The sequence below is a fragment of the Saimiri boliviensis genome, chromosome 14 (genome assembly GCF_048565385.1).
Source record: "Saimiri boliviensis isolate mSaiBol1 chromosome 14, mSaiBol1.pri, whole genome shotgun sequence".
In the NCBI taxonomy this organism is placed as follows: Eukaryota; Metazoa; Chordata; class Mammalia; order Primates; family Cebidae; genus Saimiri; species Saimiri boliviensis.
In genome coordinates, this window is record NC_133462.1 from 15,584,537 (window position 1) to 15,608,355 (window position 23,819).

General features: G+C 51.3%; 3 protein-coding genes across 6 annotated transcripts in view; 2 read left to right on the top strand and 1 right to left on the bottom strand.

The window, feature by feature from the left end:
* The first annotated feature begins 691 nt into the window (after positions 1–691).
* On the top strand, positions 692–15,810 carry DMAC2 (distal membrane arm assembly component 2). 3 transcript variants are annotated; one of them, XR_012513828.1, is made up of 7 exons: positions 692–794; positions 2,642–2,835; positions 4,859–4,939; positions 6,818–6,954; positions 7,057–7,219; positions 7,912–8,144; positions 9,833–15,810. XR_012513828.1 is itself a non-coding variant. In XM_003943193.4 (6 exons), exons 1-6 carry the CDS (start codon positions 777–779, stop codon positions 8,087–8,089), a joined length of 771 nt encoding a protein of 256 aa, XP_003943242.1. In that variant the 5' UTR covers positions 692–776; the 3' UTR covers positions 8,090–8,190. The 3 variants fall into 3 exon arrangements, 2 of the variants coding, with proteins under 2 accessions (XP_003943242.1, XP_074242400.1); XM_003943193.4 differs by lacking the exon at positions 9,833–15,810 and having other exon boundaries at positions 7,912–8,190; XM_074386299.1 differs by lacking the exons at positions 7,057–7,219; positions 9,833–15,810 and having other exon boundaries at positions 7,912–9,055.
* Positions 15,811–15,821: 11 nt separating this feature from the next.
* On the top strand, positions 15,822–21,618 carry B3GNT8 (UDP-GlcNAc:betaGal beta-1,3-N-acetylglucosaminyltransferase 8). Of its 2 annotated transcripts, none has more exons than XM_010331060.3 (2): positions 15,822–15,911; positions 20,185–21,618. In XM_010331060.3, exon 2 carries the CDS (start codon positions 20,217–20,219, stop codon positions 21,408–21,410), a length of 1,194 nt encoding a protein of 397 aa, XP_010329362.1. In that variant the 5' UTR covers positions 15,822–15,911; positions 20,185–20,216; the 3' UTR covers positions 21,411–21,618. The 2 variants fall into 2 exon arrangements, with proteins under 2 accessions (XP_010329362.1, XP_010329361.1); XM_010331059.3 differs by lacking the exon at positions 15,822–15,911 and adding an exon at positions 17,024–19,750.
* Positions 21,619–21,948: 330 nt separating this feature from the next.
* BCKDHA (branched chain keto acid dehydrogenase E1 subunit alpha) overlaps positions 21,949–23,819 on the bottom strand; it is a 33,685-nt gene continuing 31,814 nt past the window's right edge. Inside the window, exons 8-9 of the mRNA XM_003943191.4 lie at positions 23,599–23,770; positions 21,949–22,501 (exon numbers count right to left, since the gene is read on the bottom strand). Coding sequence (XP_003943240.1) covers positions 22,331–22,501; positions 23,599–23,770 — 343 coding nt within the window. The 3' untranslated portion in view covers positions 21,949–22,330. The remainder of the gene's footprint in view (positions 22,502–23,598; positions 23,771–23,819) is intronic.

The window sequence follows — 23,819 nt, forward strand, 5'->3', positions numbered from 1 at the left end:
AGAGATGGGGTTTCTCCGTGTTGGCCAGGCTGGTCTCGAACTACAGATCTCAGGCGATCCACCCGCCTCCGTCTCCGCCTCCCAAAGTGCTGGGATTACAGGCGTGAGCCACAGTGTCCGGTCTTCATTCCCTGTTTTAAGCAGGTAGTGAGTGAAGCTGGGAGAACAAGAAAGCTTGGCGAGACTGCACTTGCAGTCAGAAAAAAAAAAAAAAGGTACTCAGCCAGGAAGGACCCCATTTTCTAGGGAAAGATTGCGGAGTTGTCTTTTTTTTTTTTTTTTTTTTGAGACAGCGTCTGGCTCTGTCGCCCAGGCTGGAGTGCAGTGGAGTGGTGCAATCACAGCTCACTGCAAACCTTGACCTCCCCAGCTCAAGCAATCCTCCCGCCTCAACCTCGTGAGTAGCTGGGACCACAGGCGTGCACCACCATGCCCGGCTAACATTTCATTTTTTGTGGAGATAAGGTTTCCCTATTTTTTGTGGAGATAAGTGCTCCCCTATGTTGCCCAGGCTGGTCTTGAACTCCTGACTTCAAGCGATGCTCCCACCTCCGCCTCCATAAAGTGCGGGGCTCACAGGTGCGTGAGCCACCGTGTCCGACCGGTGTTCCGTATTAGAGCTCGGAAAGGGGGCGCCGTGAGCAATCACTAAACCGTATGAGTAAAAGGTGCGTGCACCTTTAAGAAGAGGGTTAGAAAACGCGGGGTGTGAGGAGCTCGCGCTGAACCAGGCAGGTGGTACGACCCGCCTCTTCCGGTTACGTAACGCTTGCAAGATGGCGGCGCCGTGGCGGGTAAGTGAACGGAGTTCCTACAGCCCCGGATTTGAAGTCCGCTCTGCAGCCTCCGTCTTCAAGGCCAGTGTTGGCTGCCAAGAGAGCAAAGAGCCCCGAGGCAGCAGGCTAAGCCTGCCGAGCCCCGTGCCGAGAGTGCAGACCTGTGACTGTTGAGGGCCGGGAAGGATCTCGGGGGGGTCGCAGGCGGAGGAGACGCTTTAGCGGGCCAGAGGAGGCAGGGACTTGGCTGAGATAATCCAGTGGGGATGAGGGAGTGGAAAGTTAGTGGGGGACTGAGGAATTTTTACAGAAAATTCTAAAGTATGATGAGTGGGGGAACCAAGAGGTCAGTTTGGGGCTTCCAAGGGAATGATCTGGGTGAAATTAAGACGAGGATTTGGGATAGTCTTTTCAGAGGATTTAGAAAGAATTGGGTAAAATCAAGGAATGAATTTAGGGAAAAATAAAGAGGTTGGAAGCTTTAAAGTTTCGATGAAAATAAGGGTTTGGGTAAAATTATCGAGAGAATTTGGAGAAAAAAAGAGCGAGAGAGCCTTTGAAGAGAAATTGGGGTAGATTAAGAGAACACCTTGAAAGCGATATTGAAGAGTTTGGGGGCTTCTTCCCAGAGGCCACACCCCTCCACTTTCTTACCCTCATCTTCAAAGCTCATGCATTTTTTACCCTTCACGGTTCAGTGGTGTCCGGTTTTTTGGCTTCCCTGGACCACGTTGTTCGAAGAAGAATAATTGTCTTGGGCCACACATAAAATGCATTAACCATAATTGATGAGCTTAAAAAGTCACAAATTCTCGCAATGTTTTAAGAAAGTTTGCAGGTTTGTGTTAGGCTGCATGAAGGCGGCAGGTTGGACAAGCTTGGTTGGGTTTAGGATTGCTCAGAGTGCCCTCTCCATAAGGTTTGGAGAGAAGTTTTTAAGATTATATTTTGGAGAATGAAATGTTATTTGGGAAGACTCCAGGATGATTTCCCACAATTTGTCCCTTAATTGGGTAATTAAGATGCATAAGGTGCACCTGGGAACAAGGTGCATCAGAAAAATCGGTAAGAATCCCTGGTCTGCAAGACCCTGCGGAGACCCTGGCTCACCAGAACCCAGGTCCTGTCCTTGTCATTGCCAGGCAGCACTGTGGCGTCCAGTGCCAGCCTTGATGTCTCTTCGAGCTCATCTCCAGCTTGTATCATTCTCAAGGACTCTTTTTTTTTTTTTTTTTTTTTTTTCTTTGAGACGGAGTTTCGCTCTTGTTACCCAGGCTGGAGTGCAATGGCGCGATCTCGACTCACCGCAACCTCCGCCTCCTGGGTTCAGGCAATTCTCCTGCCTCAAACTCCTGAGTAGCTGGGATTACAGGCACGTGCCACCATGCCCAGCTAATTTTTTTGTATTTTTAGTAGAGACGGGGTTTCACCATGTTGACCAGGATGGTCTCGATCTCTCGACCTCGTGATCCACCCGCCTCGGTCTCCCAAAGTCCTGGGATTACAGGCATGAGCCACCGCGCCTGGCCAAGGACTCTTAATTGGGTAATTAAGGGGCAAATTAAGAGGTCAAATAATGCAAGTTTTGAGAGAGAAGAGTTTGGGAGAAAGAGGAATAATTTAGGTAAATCAACAATGTATGGCTAATCAAGGCAAGAATTTAGGGTGACTAAGGGGAGGAGAAACTTGGAGAAAATATGGCGAAATTTTTGGCATCTCAAAGTCAGTTTTGAAGTTCTGAAGAAGGAATTTAGGGTGAGTTGGGAAGCAGAGGGATTGAAGTTCAGGGAGCAAGAACTGGGGGATCCGGCTCTCTCTCCCCCAGGAAGCTCCAGGCTCAGCTCCTTTCCTCTCCTTATTCACAGTCCCTGCGCCTAGTGGCCCCCATATGGAATAGAAGTACCAGGGGCATCCATCACCTGGGTGGGGCAGTGGACCCAGAGAGTAATCAGAAGAGAAGGACAATGCTCCAGCACCTGTCTGACTATTTCTACGATGTGGAGTTTCTGAGGGGTTATCTTTTCCAAAATGAGATGGACAAGGTGCATCAGAAAAATCGGTAAGAATCCCTGGCCCGCAAGACCCTGCGGAGACTCTGGCCCACCAGAACCCAGGTCCCGTCCTTGTCATTCCCAGGCAGAACTGTGGCGTCCAGTGTCTCTTCCAGCTCCATCTCCAGCCTGTACCGTTCTCAAGTACTCCAGCTCACATAGGCAGCTTGCCACCCACCAGCTCAACTCAGAGTATAACTGGCCTCTTAAACCCAACACGGCTAAAACCAGACCCTGATTTCTCCCCTAAAAACATCTCCCAAGCCTTCCCATCCCAGTAAACATTAGTGCTGCCCACCCAGTGATTCATGCCGCATTCTAAGGAGTCATCCGCTAATTCCTCTTTGCTTCCCTGCCCTCCACATCCATACCATCAATCAAATACTAGAATATCTCCAATTTGACCAGTTTTCACTGCCTTCACCATTCATAGCCTGATCCAATCACTCAGTAATCTAACTGGTTTTTTGCTCCCATACTTCCCCCCCGCCCTCCTTTCGAGACAGTCTTGCTCTGTGGCCCTGGCTGGAGTGCAATGGTGCAATCTCAATTCACTGCAACCTCCAGTTCCCAGGTTCAAGTGATTCTCCTGCCTCAGCCTCCTGAGTAGCTGGGATTACAGGCACCTGCCACCACACCCAGCCAATTTTTTTATTTTTAGTAGAGACAGGGTTTCACCATGTTGGCCAGGCTTGTCTTGAACTCCGTACCTCAAGGGATCCACCCACCTTGGCCTTTCAGAGTGCTGGGACTACAGGCATGAGCCACCATGCCCAGCCTCCCATACTTTTATTTATTTATTTATTTTAGACAGACTCACTCTGTCCCTGAGGCAGGGTGTAGTGTGGCACGACCTCAGCTCACTCCAGCCTCTGCCTACCATGTTCAAGCAATACTCATGCCTCAGCCTCCAGAGTAACTGGGATTACAGGACTGGCTAATTTTTGTATTTTTAGTAGAGATGGGGTTTCACCATGTTGGCCAAGCTGGCCTTGAACTCTTGGCTTAAGGTGATCCGTCCGCCTTGGCCTCCCAAAGTGCTGGGATTACAGGCATGAGCCACCATGCCTGGCCCCCCAAAGTGCTGGGATTACAGGCATGAGCCACCATGCCTGGCCTGTCCCGTAATCTACAAAGCAGCTGAAGGAATCTTATCTTCGGCTTAAAACCCTCAAATGAGAGCCAATCTTTAAGACCTAAATCATAACCCCTACTGAACTTTGAGACCCCCAACCAGGACTCCACTGGCCCCCTATCAGCATGACATCCCTATTTCTCTGTGTGTGGGGGGTGGGTGGGCAGGGTTTGCTCTTGTTGCCTGAGCTGGAGTGCCATGGCACGATCTCGGCTCACCACAACCTCTGCCGCAGCCTCCCAACTAGGTGAGATTACAGGCATGTGTCACCGCGCCCGGCTAATTTTGTATTTTTTACTAGAGATAGGGTTTCACTATGTTGTCCAGGCCGGTCTCGAACTCCTGACCTAAGGTGATCCACCTGCCTAGGCCTCCCAGAGTGCTGGAATTACAGGGGTGAGCCACTGCACCTGGCTGACATCCCTATTTCTTATTCATTCAACCATCCTAATTTGAGTCTCTGAGCCTTTATACTCTGTTCCTTGTCACCACTCAAATCTCTGCTGAGATGTCACAGCCTGCCATTAATACCCAAACTCAATTAGCCTCCACCGTCCCCACCCCTCCGCTCCCCACCCCTCCCAGTCAGCCCCTCTGCCTTATTTGGCCATGGAATTGACATGCTCTGCAATTTGTTATTTCCTGGGTTGTTGTCTATTTCTCCCTGTATAATAGGTTGGATTACTGCAGTAATCTCCAGACGGGGCAGGGATGTTATCTGTGTTGGTCACCACTTTGTACCCCCAGTGCCCAGCACTTGGTGGGCAATAAATCTGCACAGGCTGACTCTGTCTGTGTGCCTGGTTCTCTGGACCCTGCCCCTCTTAACAGCACTGGAACATCATGAAGGTGTGGTGCTCCCGATGCCTCACCCTTAGCTACCGTTTTCTCTGCAGATCCTTCGCCCACCTGGAGGAGACATACGGTCCAAACAACGCAGGTGCCTTTTTCATCCTGAAGCAGGGAGGAGCAGTCAAGTATGACCGCTAAGGTGTTATAATGGGCTGGGGGTCGGTGGTGGGGTATCTGCCTAACATCCAGTCTTTGCAGTCACAGAGGCTTCACTGTGTCCCCTGGTCTCTGCTGCCTCCTGGCTATGTGGCTTTGGACTTGTTCCTGAGATTCAGTTTTGTCATGTGGAAAATGGGATGGTGATCATTTCTAACCTACAAGGTTTGCTATGAAGACTGGATGGCGCTGGGACACTGGCTTACGTCTGTAATCCTGGCACTTTGGGAGGCTGAAACAGGAAGGTCACTTGAGCCCAGGAGTTTGAGACCAGCCTCAGCAACTTTGTGAGACCCTGTCTCTAAATAAATAAATAAATAAATAAATAAATAAATAAATGTTATATATATATATATATAAATATATATATTTTAGATGGAGTTTCACTCATGTTGCCCATGCTGGTGTGTAATGGTGCAATCTCGGCTCACTGCAACCTTCTGCCTCCCAGGTTCAAGCGATTTTACTGCCACAGCTTCCTGAGTAACTGGGATTACAGGGATGCGCCACCATGCCTGGCTAATTTTGTATTTTTAGTAGAGACAGGGTTTCTCCATGTTTGTCAGGCTGGTCTCAAACCCTTGACCTCAGGTGATCCACCCACCTCAACCTCCCAAAATCTTGGGATTACAGGCATGAGGCACTGCACCCAGCCTGGCAAAATTTTTTATATTAGCCAAGTATGTATACTAGCATGATGACTTATGTTGGGAGTGAAGAAAAAAAAAATTAGCCAGATAATGGTGGCACATGCCTGTGGTTCCAGCTACTCAGGAGGCTAAGGCAGGAGGATTGCTTGATCCCAGGAGGCTACACTAAGCTTTAGTCACACCACTGAACTCTAGCCTGGGCAATAGAGTGAGACCTCATCTCAAAAAATAATAATAGGCTGGGCATGGTGGTTCACACCTGTAATCCCAGCGCTTTGGGAGGCCAAGGCTGGTGGATCACCTGGGGTCAGGAGTTCGAGACCACCTGGCCAACGTGGTGAAACCCCGTCTCTACTAAAAATACAAAATTAGCTTAGCATGGTGGCACACACCTGTAATACCAGCTCCTTGGGAAGCTGAGGCAGGAGAACCCGTTAGAACCTGGGAGGCAGAGGTTGCAATGAGCTGAGATTGTGCCACTGCACTCCAGCTTGGTGGACAGAGCAAGACTCTGTCTCAAAAGAAAAAAATAATAGCTGGGTGTGGTGGCTTTGGAAGGCCAGGGCAGGTGGAGCACTTGAGCCCAGTAGTTCAAGACCAGCCTGGCAACATAGTGAAACCCCATCTCTACCAAAAATATGAAATTACCTAGGCATGGTGGTGCATGCCTATAGTCCCAACTACCCAGAGAGACCCTGTCAGAGAGGGAGATTGAGTGTGATTTTGTAATATAAGAGGCCTAGCGCCACATATGTGCTCAAAAAAAATTTTTTTTGAGACAGAGTATCACTCTGTCACCCAAGCTGGAGTGTAATGGCATGATCTCAGCCTGCTGCAACCTCTACCTCCTGGGTTCAAGCGATTCTCCTACCTCAGCCTCCCAAATACCTGGGATTATAGGTGCACACCACCACACCTGGCTAATTTTTTGTATTTTTGGTAGAGACAGGGTTTCACTATGTTGGCCAGCTGGTCTCCAACTCCTGACCTCAAACGATCCACTCACCTCAGCCTCCCAAAGTGCTGGGATTACAGGCATGAGCCACCACAGCCAGATGGAGTGTTTTTCTAAGATGGAGTCATTTATGTCAAGGGTGATCTATACATGTTATATAGGGCTGGGAAGGTTCTGAAGAGGCTGGAGGCCTGGGGCAGGTGGGGGTGCCCTGCTGACACTACCTTTCTCTCCCTTTCCAGGTTTCGAGACAAGGAGTGGATCAGGCCAGATAAGTATGGCCATTTCTCTCAGGAATTCTGGAATTTCTCAGAGGTGCCTGTCGAAGCTGTGGATGCCAGTGGCTGTGCCATCAACTACGAGGGCCTGGAAAACCTCCGTGAGTGGGATGGGGTGGAGATGGGACAGGCCTCTACATTTTCCCTTTGGTGATGGGCTCCAGAAAGCCCCCTGGTGCCATCCCGCCCTCTCCCCACTGCAGACCACCTGAAGGACCTCCAGTCCTTGCTGCTGCAGCGCTGCCCGCACGTGGATGACTGGTGTCTCAGCCGCCTCTACCCACTGGCCGACTCGCTGCAGGAGCTCTCGCTGGCCGGTTGCCCCCACGTCTCCGAACGGGGCCTCGGCTGCCTCCATCACCTCCAGTGAGATCTCATCTCAGCCTGGGCCCTGTACCCGGGCATCTCTCCCACCCAAACACAGATGCAGGAGAGGAAGTGGGGAGGGGCAATGCTGGGCAGTTCTCATATCCCCCTGCCTCCACCACAAACCTAGAGTGTTCATGGTAGATGGGCAGTCGCAGTGAGTCTCTGGAAGAATTAAATGACTCCTGGTTTTCTTCTTTTTGTTTTAATGAAAACTCTATCAGTGCTATGGCAGAACAGCAGAAGTTGGAGTTGTATAGTTGCAGTGGGTTTCAGGTGCTTGGACAGCTATAAATATTTTAGGACCGGGCGCAGTGGCTCACGCCTGTAATCCCAGCACTTTGGAAGGCCGAGGCAGGTGGATCACCAGGTCAGGAGTTCAAGACCAGTCTAGCCAAGATGGTGAAACCCTGCCTCTTCTAAAACTACAAAAATTAGCTGGGCATGGTGGCAGGTGCCTATAATCCCAGTTACTCGGGAGGCTGAGGCAGAGAACTGCTTGAACCTGGGAGGCGGAGGTTGCAGTGAGCAGAAATCACGCCACTATACTCCATCCCAGGTGACAAAGTGAGACTGTCTTCAAAAAAAAAAAAAAGTATTTTAGGAAGCTAGAGTTGAAATTGGGGCCAGTACCTCCCTATACATGTACACTGTCCTTACACTGGCTTCCTGTCCTTCTCGCCCCCTTTCAGGAACCTCCGCTGGCTGGACATCTCCGACCTCCCTTCCGTGTCTGACCCAGGCCTCACTCAGATCTTGGTGGAGGAGATGCTGCCCAACTGCAATGTCGTGGGGGTCAACTTGGCTGAGGGCCTGGAATTGGGGCCAGAGGAGCAGCCTCGGGACACGGACAGGCCCGTCCCTGCCTAGCCTTCAGCCCTGTCCCCATTCAAGTGGCTTTTCAGCAGACTGCATGGAATGTCTGGTAGCTCACCACACTTCTGGCTTCTGTTTGTCTTCACTCAACATGGGGGTTGGGGAGTGGCGCTGGCTGATCACAGGGAAAGAGAGTGAGGTCACACTATTTATTCCTGGCTGCCCTTGGCTAACGGTCATAGCTCCTGTGCTCCCGTCACCCTGTCAGGCAGCCCTTTTCATGCCCCTTTTCGGGCCTGGGGACATCAAGGCTCAGGCTGTCGGCAGCTGCAGGGAGCCACATTCACCTTGTCGGGAGACTCTTCTCAAACTGTCTTCATGTGAGTGCGCTGCCATTTCTTCGAGGGACCCTGACTGATACAGAGGCTACTGCTAACACTTTACAGGGATGGTTCTCTCTCGTTGGGGGCGGAGGGGGGCGCTCTGCTCACGGCAGGACGTGCGTGCAGCATCCTTGGCCCCACTCACTAAAGGCCAGCACAGCCCAGGCCCCACGGTATTGCTGGTTGTGGATTTACTGACCTTCAGTTCCACATTCAGCTTTTTTTGGTCTGCTGTTTTTTGAAAGGGGGGATCTGGGCCTTTGCAGGATTTTCCCTTTGCCAGTGACATAAGCTTTGTCAGCAGAGGGCGCCTAACAGGCATTGGAGGAGGAAAGCCACTTCCCTCCTGGTTCCTGTTGGTTGTGCGCCTGCCTCTGGGTTCCGCAGTGCACGTGGCTTCCCCAGCACCCAGCTCTTGAGGTGTCAGGAGGTCAGCAGCTGCCCCCGGCACCCTCCATCTCCCAGTAGTTGCATAGGAGACACAGTGCCTCCATTGAGGCACCTCTCTGGGAATAACTTTCCCCAGCACCCCAGATGGATTTCCAGTCAATTCAGAAGCATTTTATCATTGAAGCCCTCATTATTCCAGTTCACTGTTAAAGCCAGTAATTCTCTATATTAAATGGTCCCTGTTTGAGTTACTGTGTGGTTTTTCTCTCCTGAGTGCATCCAGATGGATAGAGAGTTGATACCTGGAGTGTCCCAGGAGACACTTTTTTTTAAAATTGCATTTTAGGTTTTGGGGTACATGTGAAGAACATGCAAGATTGTTACATAGGTGCACATATGGCAGTGTGGTTTGCTGCCTTCCTCCCCATCACCTATATCTGGCATTTCTCCCCGTTATCCCTCCCCAACTCCCTACCCCTCGCTGTTCCTCCCATTTCCCCCCTAAAGACCCCAGTGAGGGCCGGGCGTGGTGGCTCACACCTGTAATCCAGGCACTTTGGAGGCCAAGGCGGGCGGATCACCTGAGGTTGGGAGTTCAAGACCAGCCTGACCAACATGGTGAAACACTGTCTTAAAAAAAGTCCCCAGTGTGTGATGCTCCCCTCCCCGTGTCCATGTGTTCTTATTGTTCAACACCCACCTATGAGTGAGAACATGTGGTGATTTTCTGTTCTTGCGTCAGTCTGCCGAGAATGATGGTTTCCAGGTTCATCCATGTCCCTACAAAGGACACGAACTCATCGTTTTTTATGGCTGCATAGTATTCCATGGTGTATATGTGCCACATTTTCCTTGTCCAGTCTATCATCGATGGGCATTTGGGTTGGTTCCAAGCCTTTGCTATTGTAAACAGTGCCGCAGTGAACGTATGTGTGCATGTGTCCTTGTAACAGAACAATTTATAATCCTTTGGATATATACCCAGTAATGGGATTGCTGGGTCAAATGGTATTTCTATTTCTAGGTCCTTGAGGAATCGCCACACTGTCTTCCACAATGGTTGAACTAATTTACACTCCCACCAGCGGTGTACAAGTGTTCCTATTTCTCCACATCCTCTCCAGCATGTTGTCTCCAGATGTTTTGATGATCACCATTCTAACTGGCGTGAGGTGGTATCTCGTGATTTTGATTTGCATTTCTCTAATGACCAGTGATGATGAGCATTTCTTCATATGTTTGTTGGCCTCGTATGTCTTTTGTAAAGTCTGTTCTTATCCTTCTCCCACTTTTGAATGAGCTTGTTTTTTTCCTGTAAATCAGTTTTAGTTCTTTGTAGATTCTGGATATCAGCCCTTTGTCAGATGGGTAAATTGCAAAAGTTTTTTCCCATTCTGTTGGTTGCCGATTCACTCTAATGACTGTTACTTTTGCTGTGCAGAAGCTGTGGAGTTTATTTAGGTCCCATTTGTCTATTTTGGCTTTTGTTGCCAATGCTTTGGTGTTTTAGCCATGAAGTCCTTGCCTATGCCTATGTCATGGATGGTTTTGCCTAGATTTTCTTCTAGGGTTTTTATGGTGTTAGGTCTTAATGTTTTGTTTTGTTTTGTTTTTTTGGTTTTTTTTAAATTGCATTTTAGGTTTGGGGGTACATGTGAAGAACATGCAAGATTGTTGCATAGGTACACACATGGCAGTGTGATTTGCTGCCTTCCTCCCCTTTACATATATCTGGCATTTCTCCCCATGCTCTCTCCCGTCAACTCTATTTTGTTGATCTTTACAAGAAACCAGCTCGTGGATATTTTTAAATTGCATTTTAGGTTTTGGGGTACATGAGAAGGACATGTAAGATTGTTGCATAGGTACACACGTGGCAGGGTGGTTTGCTGCCTTCCTCCCCATCACGTATATCTGGCATTTCTCCCCATGCTATCTCTCCCCAACTCCCCAACCCCCGCTGTCCCTCCCCCATTTCCCCCCAACAGACCCCAGTGTGTAGTGCTCCCCTCCCCGTGTCCATGTGTTCTCATTGTTCAACACCCGCCTGTGAGTGAGAACATGTGGTGTTTGATTTTCTGCTGTGTCAGTTTGCTGAGAATGATGGTTTCCAGGTTCATTCATGTCCCTACAAAGGACACAAACTCATTGTTTTTGATGGCTTCATAATATTCCATGGTGTATATGTGCCACATTTTCCCTGTCTAGTCTATCATCGATGGGCAAGGTCTTATGTTTAAGTCTTTAATCCATCTGGAGTTAATTTTAGTGTAAGGTGTCAGGAAGGGGTCCAATTTCTGCTTTCTGCACATGGCTAGCCAGTTTTCCCAGCACCATTTATTAAACAGGGAATCCTTTCTCCATTGCTTGTTTTTGTCAGGTTTGTCAAAGATCAGATGGTTGTAGATGTGTGGCGTTGCCTCCGAGGCCTCTGTTCTGCTCCATTGGTCTATATCTCTGTTTTGGTACCAGTACATGCCGTTTTGATTACTGTAGCCTTGTAGTACAGTTTGAAGTCCGGTAGTGTGATGCCTCTAGCTTTGCTCTTTTTGCTTAGAATTGACTTGGCTGTGCAGGCTCTCATTTTGTTCCATATGAATTTTAAGGTGTTTTTTTCCAGTTCTGTGAAGGTCATTGGTAGCTTGATGGGGATAGCGTTGAATCTGTAAATTACTTTGGGCAGTATGACCATTTTCATGATACTGATTCTTCCTAACCATGAGCATGGAATGTTTCTCCATGTTTGTGTCCTCTCTTATTTCATTGAGCAGTGATTTGTAGTTCTCCTTGAAGAGGTCCTTTATGTTCCTTGTTAGTTGTATTCCTAGGTATTTTATTCTCTTTGTAGCAGTTGTGAATGGCAGTTTGCTCTTGATTTGGCTTTCTTTAAGTCTGTTATTGGTGTATAGGAATGCCTGTGATTTTTGCACATTGATTTTATATCCTGAGACTTTGCTGAAGTTGCTTATCAGTTTCAGGAGATTTTGGGCTGAGACGATGGGGTCTTCTGAATATACAATCATGTCATCTGCAAATAGAGACAATTTGACTTCCTCCTTTCCTAATTGAATACCCTTTATTTCTTTTTCTTCCCTGATTGCTCTGGCTAGAACTTAGAATACTATATTGAATAGGAGTGGTGAGAGAGGGCATCCTTGTCTAGTGCCAGATTTCAAAGGGAATGCTTCCAGTTTTTGCCCATTCAGTATGATATTGGCTGTTGGTTTGTCATAAATAGCTTTTATTATTTTGAGATATGTTCCATCAATACCTAGTTTATTGAGGGTTTTTAGCATAAAGCACTGTTGAATTTTGTCAAAGGCCTTCCCTGCATCTATTGAGATAATCGTGTGGTTTTTGTCTTTGGTTCTGTTTATATGGTGAATTACGTTTATATAGACTTGCGTATGTTGAACCAGCCTTGCATCCCCAGGATGAAGCCTACTTGATCATGGTGGATAAGCTTTTTGATGTGCTGTTGTAGTCAGTTTGCCAGTATTGTATTGAAGATTTTGGCATCTATGTTCATCATGGATATTGGCCTGAAGTTTTCCTTTCTTGCTGAGTCTCTGCTGGGTTTTGGTATCAGGATGATGCTGGTCTCATAAAATAATTTGGGAAGGATTCCCTCTTTTTGGATTGTTTGGAATAGTTTCAGAAGGAATGGTACCAGCTCCTCTTTGTATGTCTGGTAGAATTCGGCTGTGAACCCATCTGGACCTGGGCTTTTTTTGGTTGGTAGGCTATTAATTGCTGCATCAACTTCAGCCCTTGTTATTGGTCTATTCAGGGTTTCAAATTCTTCCTGGTTTAGGCTTGGGAGGATGCAGGTGTCCAGGAATGTATTTATTTTTTCCAGGTTTACCAGTTTATGTGCATAGAGTTGTTTGTAATAATCTCTGATGATGGTTTGTAATTCTGTGGACTCTGTGGTGATATCCCCTTTATTGTTTTTTATTGCATCTATTTATTATTTTTATTTATTATTTTTTATTATTTATTTATTGTATCTATTTATTGCATCTAACCAGCTCCTGGATTTCATTTTTTTTTTGAAGGTTTTTTTTTTTTTTTTTTTTTTTTTTTGAGACGGAGTTTCACTCTTGTTACCCAGGCTGGAGTGCAATGGCACGATCTCAGCTCACCACAACCTCCGCCTCCTGGGTTCAGGCAATTCTCCTGCCTCAGCCTCCTGAGTAGCTGGGATTACAGGCACGCGCCACCATGCCCAGCTAATTTTTTGTATTTTGAGTAGAGGCGGGGTTTCACCATGTTGACCAGGACGGTCTCGATCTCTTGACCTCGTGATCCACCCGCCTCGGCCTCCCAAAGTGCTGGGATTACAGGCTTGAGCCACTGCGCCCGGCGTGAAGGGTTTTTTATGTCTCTGTCTCCTTCAGTTCTGCTCTGATCTTGTCTTCTGCTAGGTTTCAAGGTTTTTTTAATCTTGCTCCTCTAGCTCTTTCAATTTGGACGACAGAGTGTCGATTTTAGATCTCTCCTTGCTTCTCATGTGGGCATTTATTGCTGTAGATTTTCCTCTAGACATTGCTTTAAATGTGTCCCAGAGATTCTGGTACATTGTGTCTTCGTTCTCGTTGGTTTCGAAGAACATCTTTATTTCTGCCTTCATTTCTTCATTTATCCAGTCAACATTCAAGAGCCAGTTGTTCAGTTTCCATGAAGCTGTGCGGTTCCGAGTAAGTTTCTGAATTCTGACTTCTAACTTGATTGCACTGTGGTCTGAGAGACTGTTTGCTATGATTTCTGTTCTTTTGCATTTGCTGAGGAGTGATTTACTTCTTTTTTTTTTTTTTTTTTTTTTTTTTTGAGACGGAGTTTCGCTCTTGTTACCCAGGCTGGAGTGCAATGGCGCGATCTCGGCTCACCGCAACCTCCGCCTCCTGGGCTCAGGCAATTCTCCTGCCTCAGCCTCCTGAGTAGCTGGGATTACAGGCACGTGCCACCATGCCCAGCTAATTTTTTGTATCTTTAGTAGAGACGGGGTTTCACCATGTTGACCAGGATGGTCTCGATCTCTCGACCTCGTGATCCACCCGCCTCAGCCTCCCAAAGTGCTGGGATTACAGGCTTGAGCCACCGCGCCCGGCTGATTTACTTCTGATTATGTGGTCAATTTTAGAGTAGGTGTGATGTGGTGCTGAGAAGAATGTATGTTCTGTGGATTTGGGGTGGAGAGGTCTGTAAATGTCTATTAGGTTTGCTTGGTCCTGGTCTGAGTTCAAGTCCTAGATGTCCTGGTTAATTTTCTCTCGTTGATCTGTCTAATATTGTCAGTGGAGTGTTAAAGTCTCCCACTATTATTGTGTGCGAGTCCAAGTCTCTTTGTAAGTCATTAAGAACTTCCCTTATATATCTGGGTGCTCCTGTATTGGGTGCATATATATTTAGGATCATTAGCTCTTCTTGTTGCATTGATCCTTTTACCATTATGTAATGCCCTTCTCTGTCTCTTTTGTTTCTTTTATTTTTATTTATTATTTTTTTTTTGAGACGGAGTTTCACTCTTGTTACCCAGGCTGGAGTGCAATGGCGCGAGCTCGGCTCACCGCAACCTCCGCCTCCTGGGTTCAGGCAATTCTCCTGCCTCAGCCTCCTGAGTAGCTGGGATTACAGGCACGCGCCACCATGCCCAGCTAATTTTTTGTATTTTTAGTAGAGACGGGGTTTCACCATGTTGACCAGGATGGTCTCGATCTCTCGACCTCGTGATCCACCCGCCTCGGCCTCCCAAAGTGCTGGGATTACAGGCTTGAGCCACCGTGCCCAGCCCTCTGTCTCTTTTGATCTTTGTTAAAGTCTATTTTATCAGAGATGAGAATTGCAACTCCTGCATTTTTTTGCTCTCCATTTGCTTGGTAAATCTTCCTCCATCCCTTTATTTTGAGCCTTTGTGTATCCTTGCATGTGAGATGGGATAGATACAGCACACAGATGGGTTTTGGCTTTTTATCCAATTTGCCAGGCTATGTCTTTTGATTGGGGCATTCAGCTCATTTACATTTAGGGTTAATAATGTTACGTGTGAATTTGATCCTGCCATTTTGATACTAGCTGGCTGTTTTGCCCGTTAGTTGATGCAGTTTCTTCATTGTGTTGATGCTTTTTACGATTTGGTATGTTTTTGGAGTGGCCGGTACTGGTTGTTCCTTTCTATGTTTTAGTCTGCTGCAGCAGAACTCATAAACGCCTTTTTTTTTCCCCCAGGTGCTCTGTCCCGGGAAAGTAGGGCTTTATTTATAAGCTGCTGTTGTGCTGCCCTGCCTAGCGAGGAGGCAGCCTGGTCATGGTCTGCCTACAGAGGCTTTGCTGAGCTGCTGTGGGCTCCGCCCAGCTGCCGTGTGAACTTCCCTGCAGTCCTGTTTATAGGGGTATAGTTAGAACTGCCTCAGCAATGGCGGTCCACCTCTGTAATGGCGGGCCACCTTGGCAATGGTGGACTACCTCCATAGTGGTGGACTGCCTCGGTAATGGGTGCCCCTCCCCTGCAGAGCTGGACCATCCCGGGTTCAGCTGTGCTTGCTGTGAAACTCAGTCCAGAGTGTTTCAGATTGCTGTTTTTTATGGGGGTGGGACTGTCTGAGCCTGACCACCTGGCTCCCTGCCTCAGACCCCTTTTTTCTTTCAGCTGAATGGGTGACTGTCTCCCAGGCATTCCACTTGCCTGTTGAAAAGGCACCCAGATCTGTGTGATTTCCCAAGTGGCGATCCATTGTGCTGGCTCAAAAAGCCATGCTGGAGATTCGTGGCACTTTTTTGGCTGGGAATCTCCTGGCCTGGCTCCCTGTTTCAGTCCCCTTTTTATCAGTTGAACAGGTGACTCTGTCTCCCAGGCGCTCCAATTGCCAGCTAAAACAGCGCCTGGTCCCCTGTATTTTGTCTGGAGACCCGTTGTGCCGGCCAAAACAGCCGCACCGGTGAACTGTGGGGCTCCTCTGCCTGGAGTCCCTGGTCTGTGGGCAATAAAAATCTGTCTGGAAATGCAGTGTCCACTCACCCTCCGTGCTTTCACTGGGAGCTACAATCCAGAGCTGCTCCTAATCAGCCATCTTGGAGGAAGATTCTCGCGATAGACTCTTAAGGTAGGATTCCAGGATTGGTTTGGTTGTGCCTTTGGGCTTGGGCATAGCGCTGAGCTCTTGCTGATGGGAAACAGGATGCCAGAGGCCTCTGGCATGCAGTGGTATCACAGCGCCTATGGTTGACGGAGATGAAGGGCTGAGGCAGGGCCTTGGGAACCCCTGTGGCTGCTGGGCTCAACAGTTGTGGTAGTTGTGACACTTCTAAAGACCAGGGTATTAGATGGATTCTCCAGAGTGCCCACAGACATGATGAGCTTGGGTCTAACTCAACTCAAGTCACAATCAGAACTAGACAGCTTCCATGACAGCCCCCTAATTTTATTTTTTTTAAGAGAGAGACTCGCTGTGTCACCCAGGCTGGAGTGCAGTGGTGAGCTCTTGGCTCACTGCAACCTCCACCTCCCAGGTTCAAGTGATTCTCCTGCCTCAGTCTCCTGAGTAGCTGGGATTGCAGGCACACACAGCCATGCCAGGCAAATTTTTGTATTTTTAGTAGAGACAGGGTTTCGCCATGTTTGCCATGCTGGTCTCAAACTCCTGGCCTCAGGTGATCTGCCCACCTCAGCCTCCCAAAAGTGCTGGGATTACAGGCATGAGCCATGCTGGGCCCAAAAGTTTTTACTTCTTTAGAATGGAGTCATCTAATTGCACCCAGAGTAAACAGGTGATTTTGAACCCCCAAGTCACTCCAAGCAAGTGACTTACCAGTGTCTGAGGAACCTACCGGCCTTCTTGTGCTTAGAAACCTTGTGATGTGGCCAGGCGCAGTGGCACATGCCTATAATCCCAGCACTTTGCACTTTGGGAGGCCAAGGCAGGTGGATCATGAGGTCAGGAGTTTAAAACCAGCCTGGCCAACATAGTAAAATCCTGTCTCTACTAAAAATAGAAAAAATGAGCCGGGCATGGTGGTGGGCACCTGTAATCCCAGCTACTCGGGAGGCTGAGGCAGGAGAATCACTTGAACCCAGGAGGTGGAGGTTGCAGCAAGTCGAGATAGTGCCACTGCTCACCAGCCTAGGCAACAGTACAAGACTGTCTCAAAAAAAAAAAAAAAAAAAAAAAGGAAACCTTGTGATGACCTCACCAGGGGCAGACACCTTGAAAGTTGTCCATCCTTTTGGTTTTTTTATTTTTGAGACAGTCTTGCTCTGTCTCCCAGGCTGGAGTGCAATGGCGCAATCTTGGCTCACTTCAACCTCCACCTCCGAGGTTTAAGCGATTCTCCTGCCTTAGCCTCCCGAGTAGGTGGGACTACAGGCCCCTGCCACCGCACCCAGCTAATTTTTGTATTTTTTAGTAGAGACAGGTTTCACCATTTTGGACAGGCTGGTCTCGAACTCCTGACCTCAGGTGATCCGCCTGCCTTGGCATCCCAAAATGCTGGGATTACAGGTGTGGGCTACCATGCCCAGACTTTTTGCTTTATTTTAGAGATAAGATCTGACTATGTTGCTGAGGCTGGTCTCAAACTCCTCAAGTGATCCTCCCCCTTGGCCTCCCAGAGTACTGGGATTACAGGAGTGAGCCACAGTGTCCCATCCTATGTTTTTTTTCTCTCAGGGCCAGCAGTTACACAGAAATAACAGATGCAGCCCATTCTTCTTAAGACTCGCCACAAGCACCCCCTGCTGCCTCTAGACCCATAAATACCTAGAGTCAAATCAGCTTGCTCCTGAGGGCCAGGTGCTGGCTACGACTCAAGTGGGTGCAGCTTTTACACTGAGAATGACGGCTTCACAGATACAGAGTCAGGAGCTTGGGGAATGCGTGCAGCAGATTTCAAGGGTGTTACACCAATGAGGGTAGACGTAATATTAGCTTAGGCCAAATTTCCTGGTATGAGTGCACTTTCTAGAGCTTCTGGGTTTCATGGGTTACCTTGTGCAGCTGGACTTGGTTCTAATAGCTTGCTTGGTTGCCTGACTGGAGCTTGGATCCAACAGTGGCCTAAAGGTAATGAGGCAGAGAGACTGGAACTGCCCTAGCATATGATGGATGAGGGGAGTCACAAGGTTTAGGGAGACGGAAGTGCCGGATTGGAATAATTGTGGTCAACTTGCATGTCTACCCTCCAACCACGTTCCCCAAGAAGGCATCCCTTACCGGCCAATCCCATGATAGTTAATCATCCTGTATGTTGAACTTGTCCTATTCCCATTCCTGTGTGGTTTCGATCTCCTGATTGGACCCCAACTGAGGCACATGGCAAAGACAAAAAGAACAGCACCCTCTGAAGCTTCCCAGTGCTTCCAGGAGGAGCAGCACCCCCCACCCCCAAAGCCAGATGAGCTCAGGGGGCCTGGAATCCCTCTCTCTCAGCCCTAGGGTGAGCTGGGCTTGCAGACTCCCTCAGGAGGTGCTCTGGCCCCTGCCCCCAGCCCCTAGCTGTCATTTCCCACTCCGGCTATTATTCCATTAGTATTCACCACTTCCTCCCCACTCCCTTCCTTTAGCTGTTCCTAGGAGCTCCATTATTCAAACTTGTGGGGAGGAAATCAGGGCTGGACAGATCATCAACTGCTGCTGCTGGTAGACTGGGTTCCTGCCATAATGGGGACAGGCCCACCCCAAACCAGGGTTGGGTAAAGGGGCCCAGGCTTAGTGGGAGGCCCTTAGTCCTACCCCAAGTCCTGGGAGGTCTCCAGACAGCTGATGCAGCCCCAACAGCAGGGGCGAGGGCAGGGATGCAAACACTGGCAGACACCCTCTCCTGCCCCAGGGGGCCGGATGTGAGTGCATGCCACTGGGGGAGGGGCGAGGCTGGCTCCAGGGCTGCAGGTTGGGGGTAGGGTAGGAACAGATACCCACCCTGTTGGGCAGCAGCACAGGTGCTGAGAGGGATGGAAGAAGTGTAGGGGGTCAGCTCCGGGGGTTCCCTGCGTGCCCCACCCCGTCACCCTCTATTGTCCATGGCGCTCTAATCCTTTCCTCTCTTCTTCCTCCTCCTGGCTTCCTCTCCACCTCCCCCTGGGTCTGGCTGCGAAGCCTCGGAGTCCCTCCCCTCTGCCCTCCACCTGCCTCTCTCAACTTCACTTTCCCAGCTAGCACCCCACAGGGCTTCTGCCACCCCTTATCTTTCTCACCACCTCCATTTCCCTCCTCCCCTCCCTCCTGGCCCCCTTCCCATTTTCCCTTCTTTGTCTCTCCCCCTCAGCTCTCTCCATCACCTGTCTCACCCCAGCTCCCCTCTCTCTGTTCCTGGCCATCTTCCCTCTCCACAATGTCTTTCCTCCTCCTCACCAGCCCCCTTCCCCCCACCTCACCCTGACTGGGCAGCAACAACAAACATCCCTCTCTGGCAGGCCTGCCAATCGCTTCCCACTCAGCACATTCACTGCCGCCTCCTTGCCATGGGCGTGGCTGGGCGCCAACTTCTCAGCCTCCCCTTCTCTGCTTCAGAGGGACCCTGCCTTGCCCGGGTCACTCTGACACTCCCCAGCCCAGGCCCAGCCCTCAGCCGCACCCTCCCTGACACTCCCTCCCTCCCCAGGCCTGGTTCTCCCTTCCCAGGCCTCACTAGGCCCCCCGTCTGGTTTCTGTGGCTGTCCCCTACACCCTTCCCAGATGTCTCACCAGAAACCAGCCCTAACACGCCAGAGCCCCATCTCTGGTCGGCCTCCTGCCCTCCTCCCTCCCTCCCGCCTCGGCCCCGCCCCAGCCCCTGGGGCCCTCCCTGCTCCCGCGCTGCTCCGCTCCCCTCCCGGCTCCTCTGGACTGGCGGGGCAGGGCTGGGCCAGGCAGCCGATTACGCAGGGGCTGGGGCAGGCCATCTGAGAGACAGAGGGAGGCCTGACCTGAGGCCCGGCACCCGGAGCTGGTGGGAGCTGGACCCAGAGGTAAAGAGGCGCGGGATCACTGGTTTCCCAGTCCCTAGGGTGGGGATGGTGCAGGAGGCAGGCTGGGTTTCTAAGCCTGTCGAGCATGCTCCTGATTTCCTGGTGAGGGCGATAAGTGGAGGGAGAGGGAGGAGACAGATGGCTGGGTCCCTGGGATGGAGACAGGGAAGAGGTAGACCCCTGGGCTCTTAGGAAGATGGAAGGATTGGACAGAGTGGGAAGAACAGCGTGCTGGAATGGGACTGGAATGGGGATTCCTAGGTCTAGGAATAAAAAACAGGGTTCCTGGGTCAAGGGAGCTGTTGAGGGTCTAGGACTGAGAGAAGCTGTTCTGGGGGTTGTTGAGGACTGTGGGAGACTGACTCTGTCTGGCTGGGGCCTCTCTGGAGACCCATCCCCATACCCCAAAGGCCTCCCCTGTTGCTCCTTTGTAGCTCCCGCGGCCACCCCTTCTCTGGGCCGGGTCATGCGCTGCCCCAAGTGTCTTCTCTGCCTGTCAGCACTGCTCACACTCCTGGGCCTCAAAGTGTACATCGAGTGGACATCTGAGTCCCGGCTCAGCAAGGCCTACCCCAGCCCTCGGGGCACCCCACCAGGCCCCACGCCAGCTAACCCTGAGCCCACCCTGCCTGCCAATCTCTCCGCCCGCCTGGGCCAGACTGGCCCACTGCCCTCCGCTTACTGGAACCAGCAGCAGTGGCGGCTGGGGTCCCTGCCCAGTGGGGACGGCACTGAGGCGGGGGGCTGCCAGGCTTGGGGGGCTGCCGCTGCCGCCGAGATCCCCGACTTCGCCTCCTACCCCAAGGACCTCCGCCGCTTCCTGCTGTCAGCAGCCTGCCGGAGCTTCCCACAGTGGCTGCCTGGAGGTGGTGGCGGCCAAGTGTCCAGCTGCTCGGATGCCAATGTCCCCTACCTGCTGTTGGCCGTGAAGTCAGAGCCAGGGCGCTTTGCAGAACGACAGGCTGTGAGGGAGACGTGGGGCAGTCCAGCTCCTGGGATCCGGCTTCTCTTCCTGCTGGGGTCTCCGGTGGGTGAGGCGGGGCCTGACCTGGACTCACTGGTGGCCTGGGAGAGCCGTCGCTACAGTGACCTGCTGATCTGGGACTTCCTCGACGTCCCATTCAACCAGACACTCAAAGATCTGCTGCTGCTGGCGTGGCTGGGCCGCCACTGCCCCGCGGTGAGTTTCGTCCTGCAAGCTCAGGATGATGTCTTCGTGCACACCCCTGCCCTGCTGGCTCACCTTCGGGCCCTGCCACCCGCCTCGGCACAAAGCCTCTATCTGGGTGAGGTCTTTACCCAGGCCATGCCCCTCCGGAAGCCGGGAGGACTCTTCTACGTGCCCGGGTCCTTCTTTGAAGGTGGCTACCCAGCCTATGCAAGCGGAGGTGGCTATGTCATTGCCGGGCGCCTGGCACCCTGGCTGCTGCGGGCAGCAGCCCGTGTGGCACCCTTCCCCTTTGAGGACGTCTACACTGGCCTTTGCATCCGTGCCCTGGGCCTGGTGCCCCAGGCCCACCCAGGCTTCCTCACAGCCTGGCCAGCAGACCGCACGGCGGACCACTGTGCTTTCCGCAGCCTGCTGCTGGTCCGGCCCCTGGGCCCCCAGGCCAGCATTCGGCTCTGGAAACAACTGCAAGCCCCGCAGCTCCAGTGCTAACTCTGAGTTAGCACTGGGGAGGGTAGGGTACCGACCTGCTTGCTCTGCCCCTCCTTTCAAGTCTTGCTGAGAGGGAGAAGGGCCTAGAATCTGGACAATTTCAGCCACTTCTGGGCCTCCCCTGCCAGGGGCCTGGGCAGGAAAGATGGGGCGGCAAACCGTTTGTGCCTACTTTTTGTTTTTGAAAAATATGCACTCCCCACTCTGAGGCCTGGGGTTGTTTTTGCATCTCTGGGGCCCTGGAGTGGTGGGGAGCAGAGCTTGGCCACACCCTGACCTTTACCCTTGCAGGGCTGGGCTCCCTGTCACGCTGCTGGACAGCAGGCTTGCCCCATCCTGTGAGAGGGCAGGAGACCATCTCTGGAGGACCCCCCTGCCCCCATCCTGTCTGCTGGAGCTAACCTTCCAGCTTGCACAAACTTCCTGGGGAAGTAGATATCTCAAGGGCCTTCACCTTATTTATCTAAGGTGGAGAAGCTGGGGGTGGCCCCAAATCACCCCCAAACTCCAGAAAACAGAGACCAGAGGTAGTAGAGAGCCAGACCCAGAGATACGCTTTATTCATAACCTCTGCTGGCTACTCGCACCTGCATAAGTTCCACAGGCTGGCCTGCCATGTCCACCCCATGCCCAGAGGGGCTTCTAGTCCAGGACACGCCGTCACCCAGCCCCTGGGAGAAGGCACTGCAACGGGTGAAGAGGGGGTTGACGGAGCCTCAGCAACTGCTGCAGATACTGTCCCCCAACAATGTAACAGCCTAGAGGCGCAGGGGTGGGGAGCAGCAGCCGCCCAGGCCCCTGAGTATTACAGAGGGAGCTGGCTGGGGAAAGGGGTGATGTCCTGCCAGGTCCCCCTGCTCCCCTTAGAGTGGGGAGCTCTGGGCATAGCTGGAGGCGGGTGGGTTTGGGTTGAACAGGCCTCACTTATCGAAGTGCTCCAGTGGGTAGTGTTCCCCGTAGGTCTGCAGGTGGCGGGCCAGGGACTCCTGCTGCTTGCGGAGGCGGCTGGGCATCTCCTGATACACGTCTGAGAAGAGCAGGTTGGGGTTGGGCTTGGGCTTCCGCTCAGCCTGCTCAAAGGCCTCCATCACCTGTGGAGACATGGGGCGGTGGGCAAGTGGCCGGCCTCCCACACAGGGCCCTGCCTTCTCCTGCAGGGCGTTGGCAAGGAGTTAACTGCTTCCAGCCTTTGTGTTCCCACCTGGACAGAGGCCATGATCATTCTAGCAGAGGTGTAAAACACTCCCAAATTCCAGCAGGGATCAGTGTGGATTCATTTAAGGCTTGCAGCAGCCCTAAGAGATAGACAGCTGAGCAATGAGGAAACTGAGGCACAAGAAAGGCAGGGACTTGCCCACCATTATACAGTTAGGGACAGAGCCAGGATGTGCGGTGCTGCCCTCACCAGTGGGCTGCACAACCCCGGCTCCTAATGACCAGGCCAGGGAGGGCGGCACACTTGACTCTGGGCAGGGCACGCAGACTGCACATGGGTCACCACCTACTCCTCAAAACAGCTTTTTTTTTTTTTAAAAAAAAAAGATAGTATCCTTGTGTTGCCCAGGCTGGAGTACAGTGGTGCCATCTAGGATCACTGTAAGCTCTGCCTCCCAAATTCAAGGGATTTTCATGCTTCAGCCTCTGGAGCAGCAGGGACTACAGGCACCCTACACCGCGCCCAGCTGATTTTTGTTTTTATTAGAGACAAGGTTTCACCATGTTGGCCAGGCTGGTCTCAAACTCCTGACCTCAGGTGATCCACCTGCCTTGGCCTCCCAAAATACTAAGATTACAGGCATGAGCCACCACACCCAGCCCTAATTTAATATTTTTAGTAGAGATGCGGTTTCACCATGTTGGCCAGGCTGGTCTCCCGACCTCAAGTGATCTGCCTGCCTTGGCCTCCCAAAGTGCTGGGATTACAGGAGTGAGCCACCACGCCCAGTCTCAAATCAGTTTCTGAAATGGGCACCACCAGCATCCTCCTTCAAGGACAAAGAAATGGAGGACAACGTGCCAAAGACACAGAGCCAGCACACATGTGGCCCCAGCAGCCTGGCTCCACAGGCCGCATCTGAGACATCACCCGGGTCATCCCTGAGCCTCCAGTTCGGTGCCCTGCAAATCCTTTCTGAGCTCTGCAGGCTGCAGCACCCCCGGCACACATCCCCAGGAGGGGCGCCCTCACCTTCTTGCGGGACTGCTTCCTCCAGGCCTTCTCCTGCTCCTCATCCCACCAGCCTCGGCTCAGCAGGTAGTGCCGCAGCCGGGAGATGGGGTGGTCCTGCTTGTCCCAGTAGTTGACCTCGTCCACCGAGCGGTACGCTGAACTGTCGTCACTGGTGCTGTGGTGCCCGATCCTGCACAAGGGCAGGGGCCCCAGGTCAGTGTGGGGCTCCCTGGAGTGGG

Bases quoted from the DNA above. Each gene is read 5' to 3' on its own strand.
- DMAC2 (XM_074386299.1), top strand. The intron at 2,836-4,858 runs GTAAGAATCCCT...TTTTCTCTGCAG, and splicing joins AAGGTGCATCAGAAAAATCG to ATCCTTCGCCCACCTGGAGG. The intron at 4,940-6,817 runs GTATGACCGCTA...CTCCCTTTCCAG, and splicing joins AAGCAGGGAGGAGCAGTCAA to GTTTCGAGACAAGGAGTGGA.
- B3GNT8 (XM_010331060.3), top strand. From the start codon at position 20,217: ATGCGCTGCCCCAAGTGTCTTCTCTGCCTGTCAGCACTGCTCACACTC.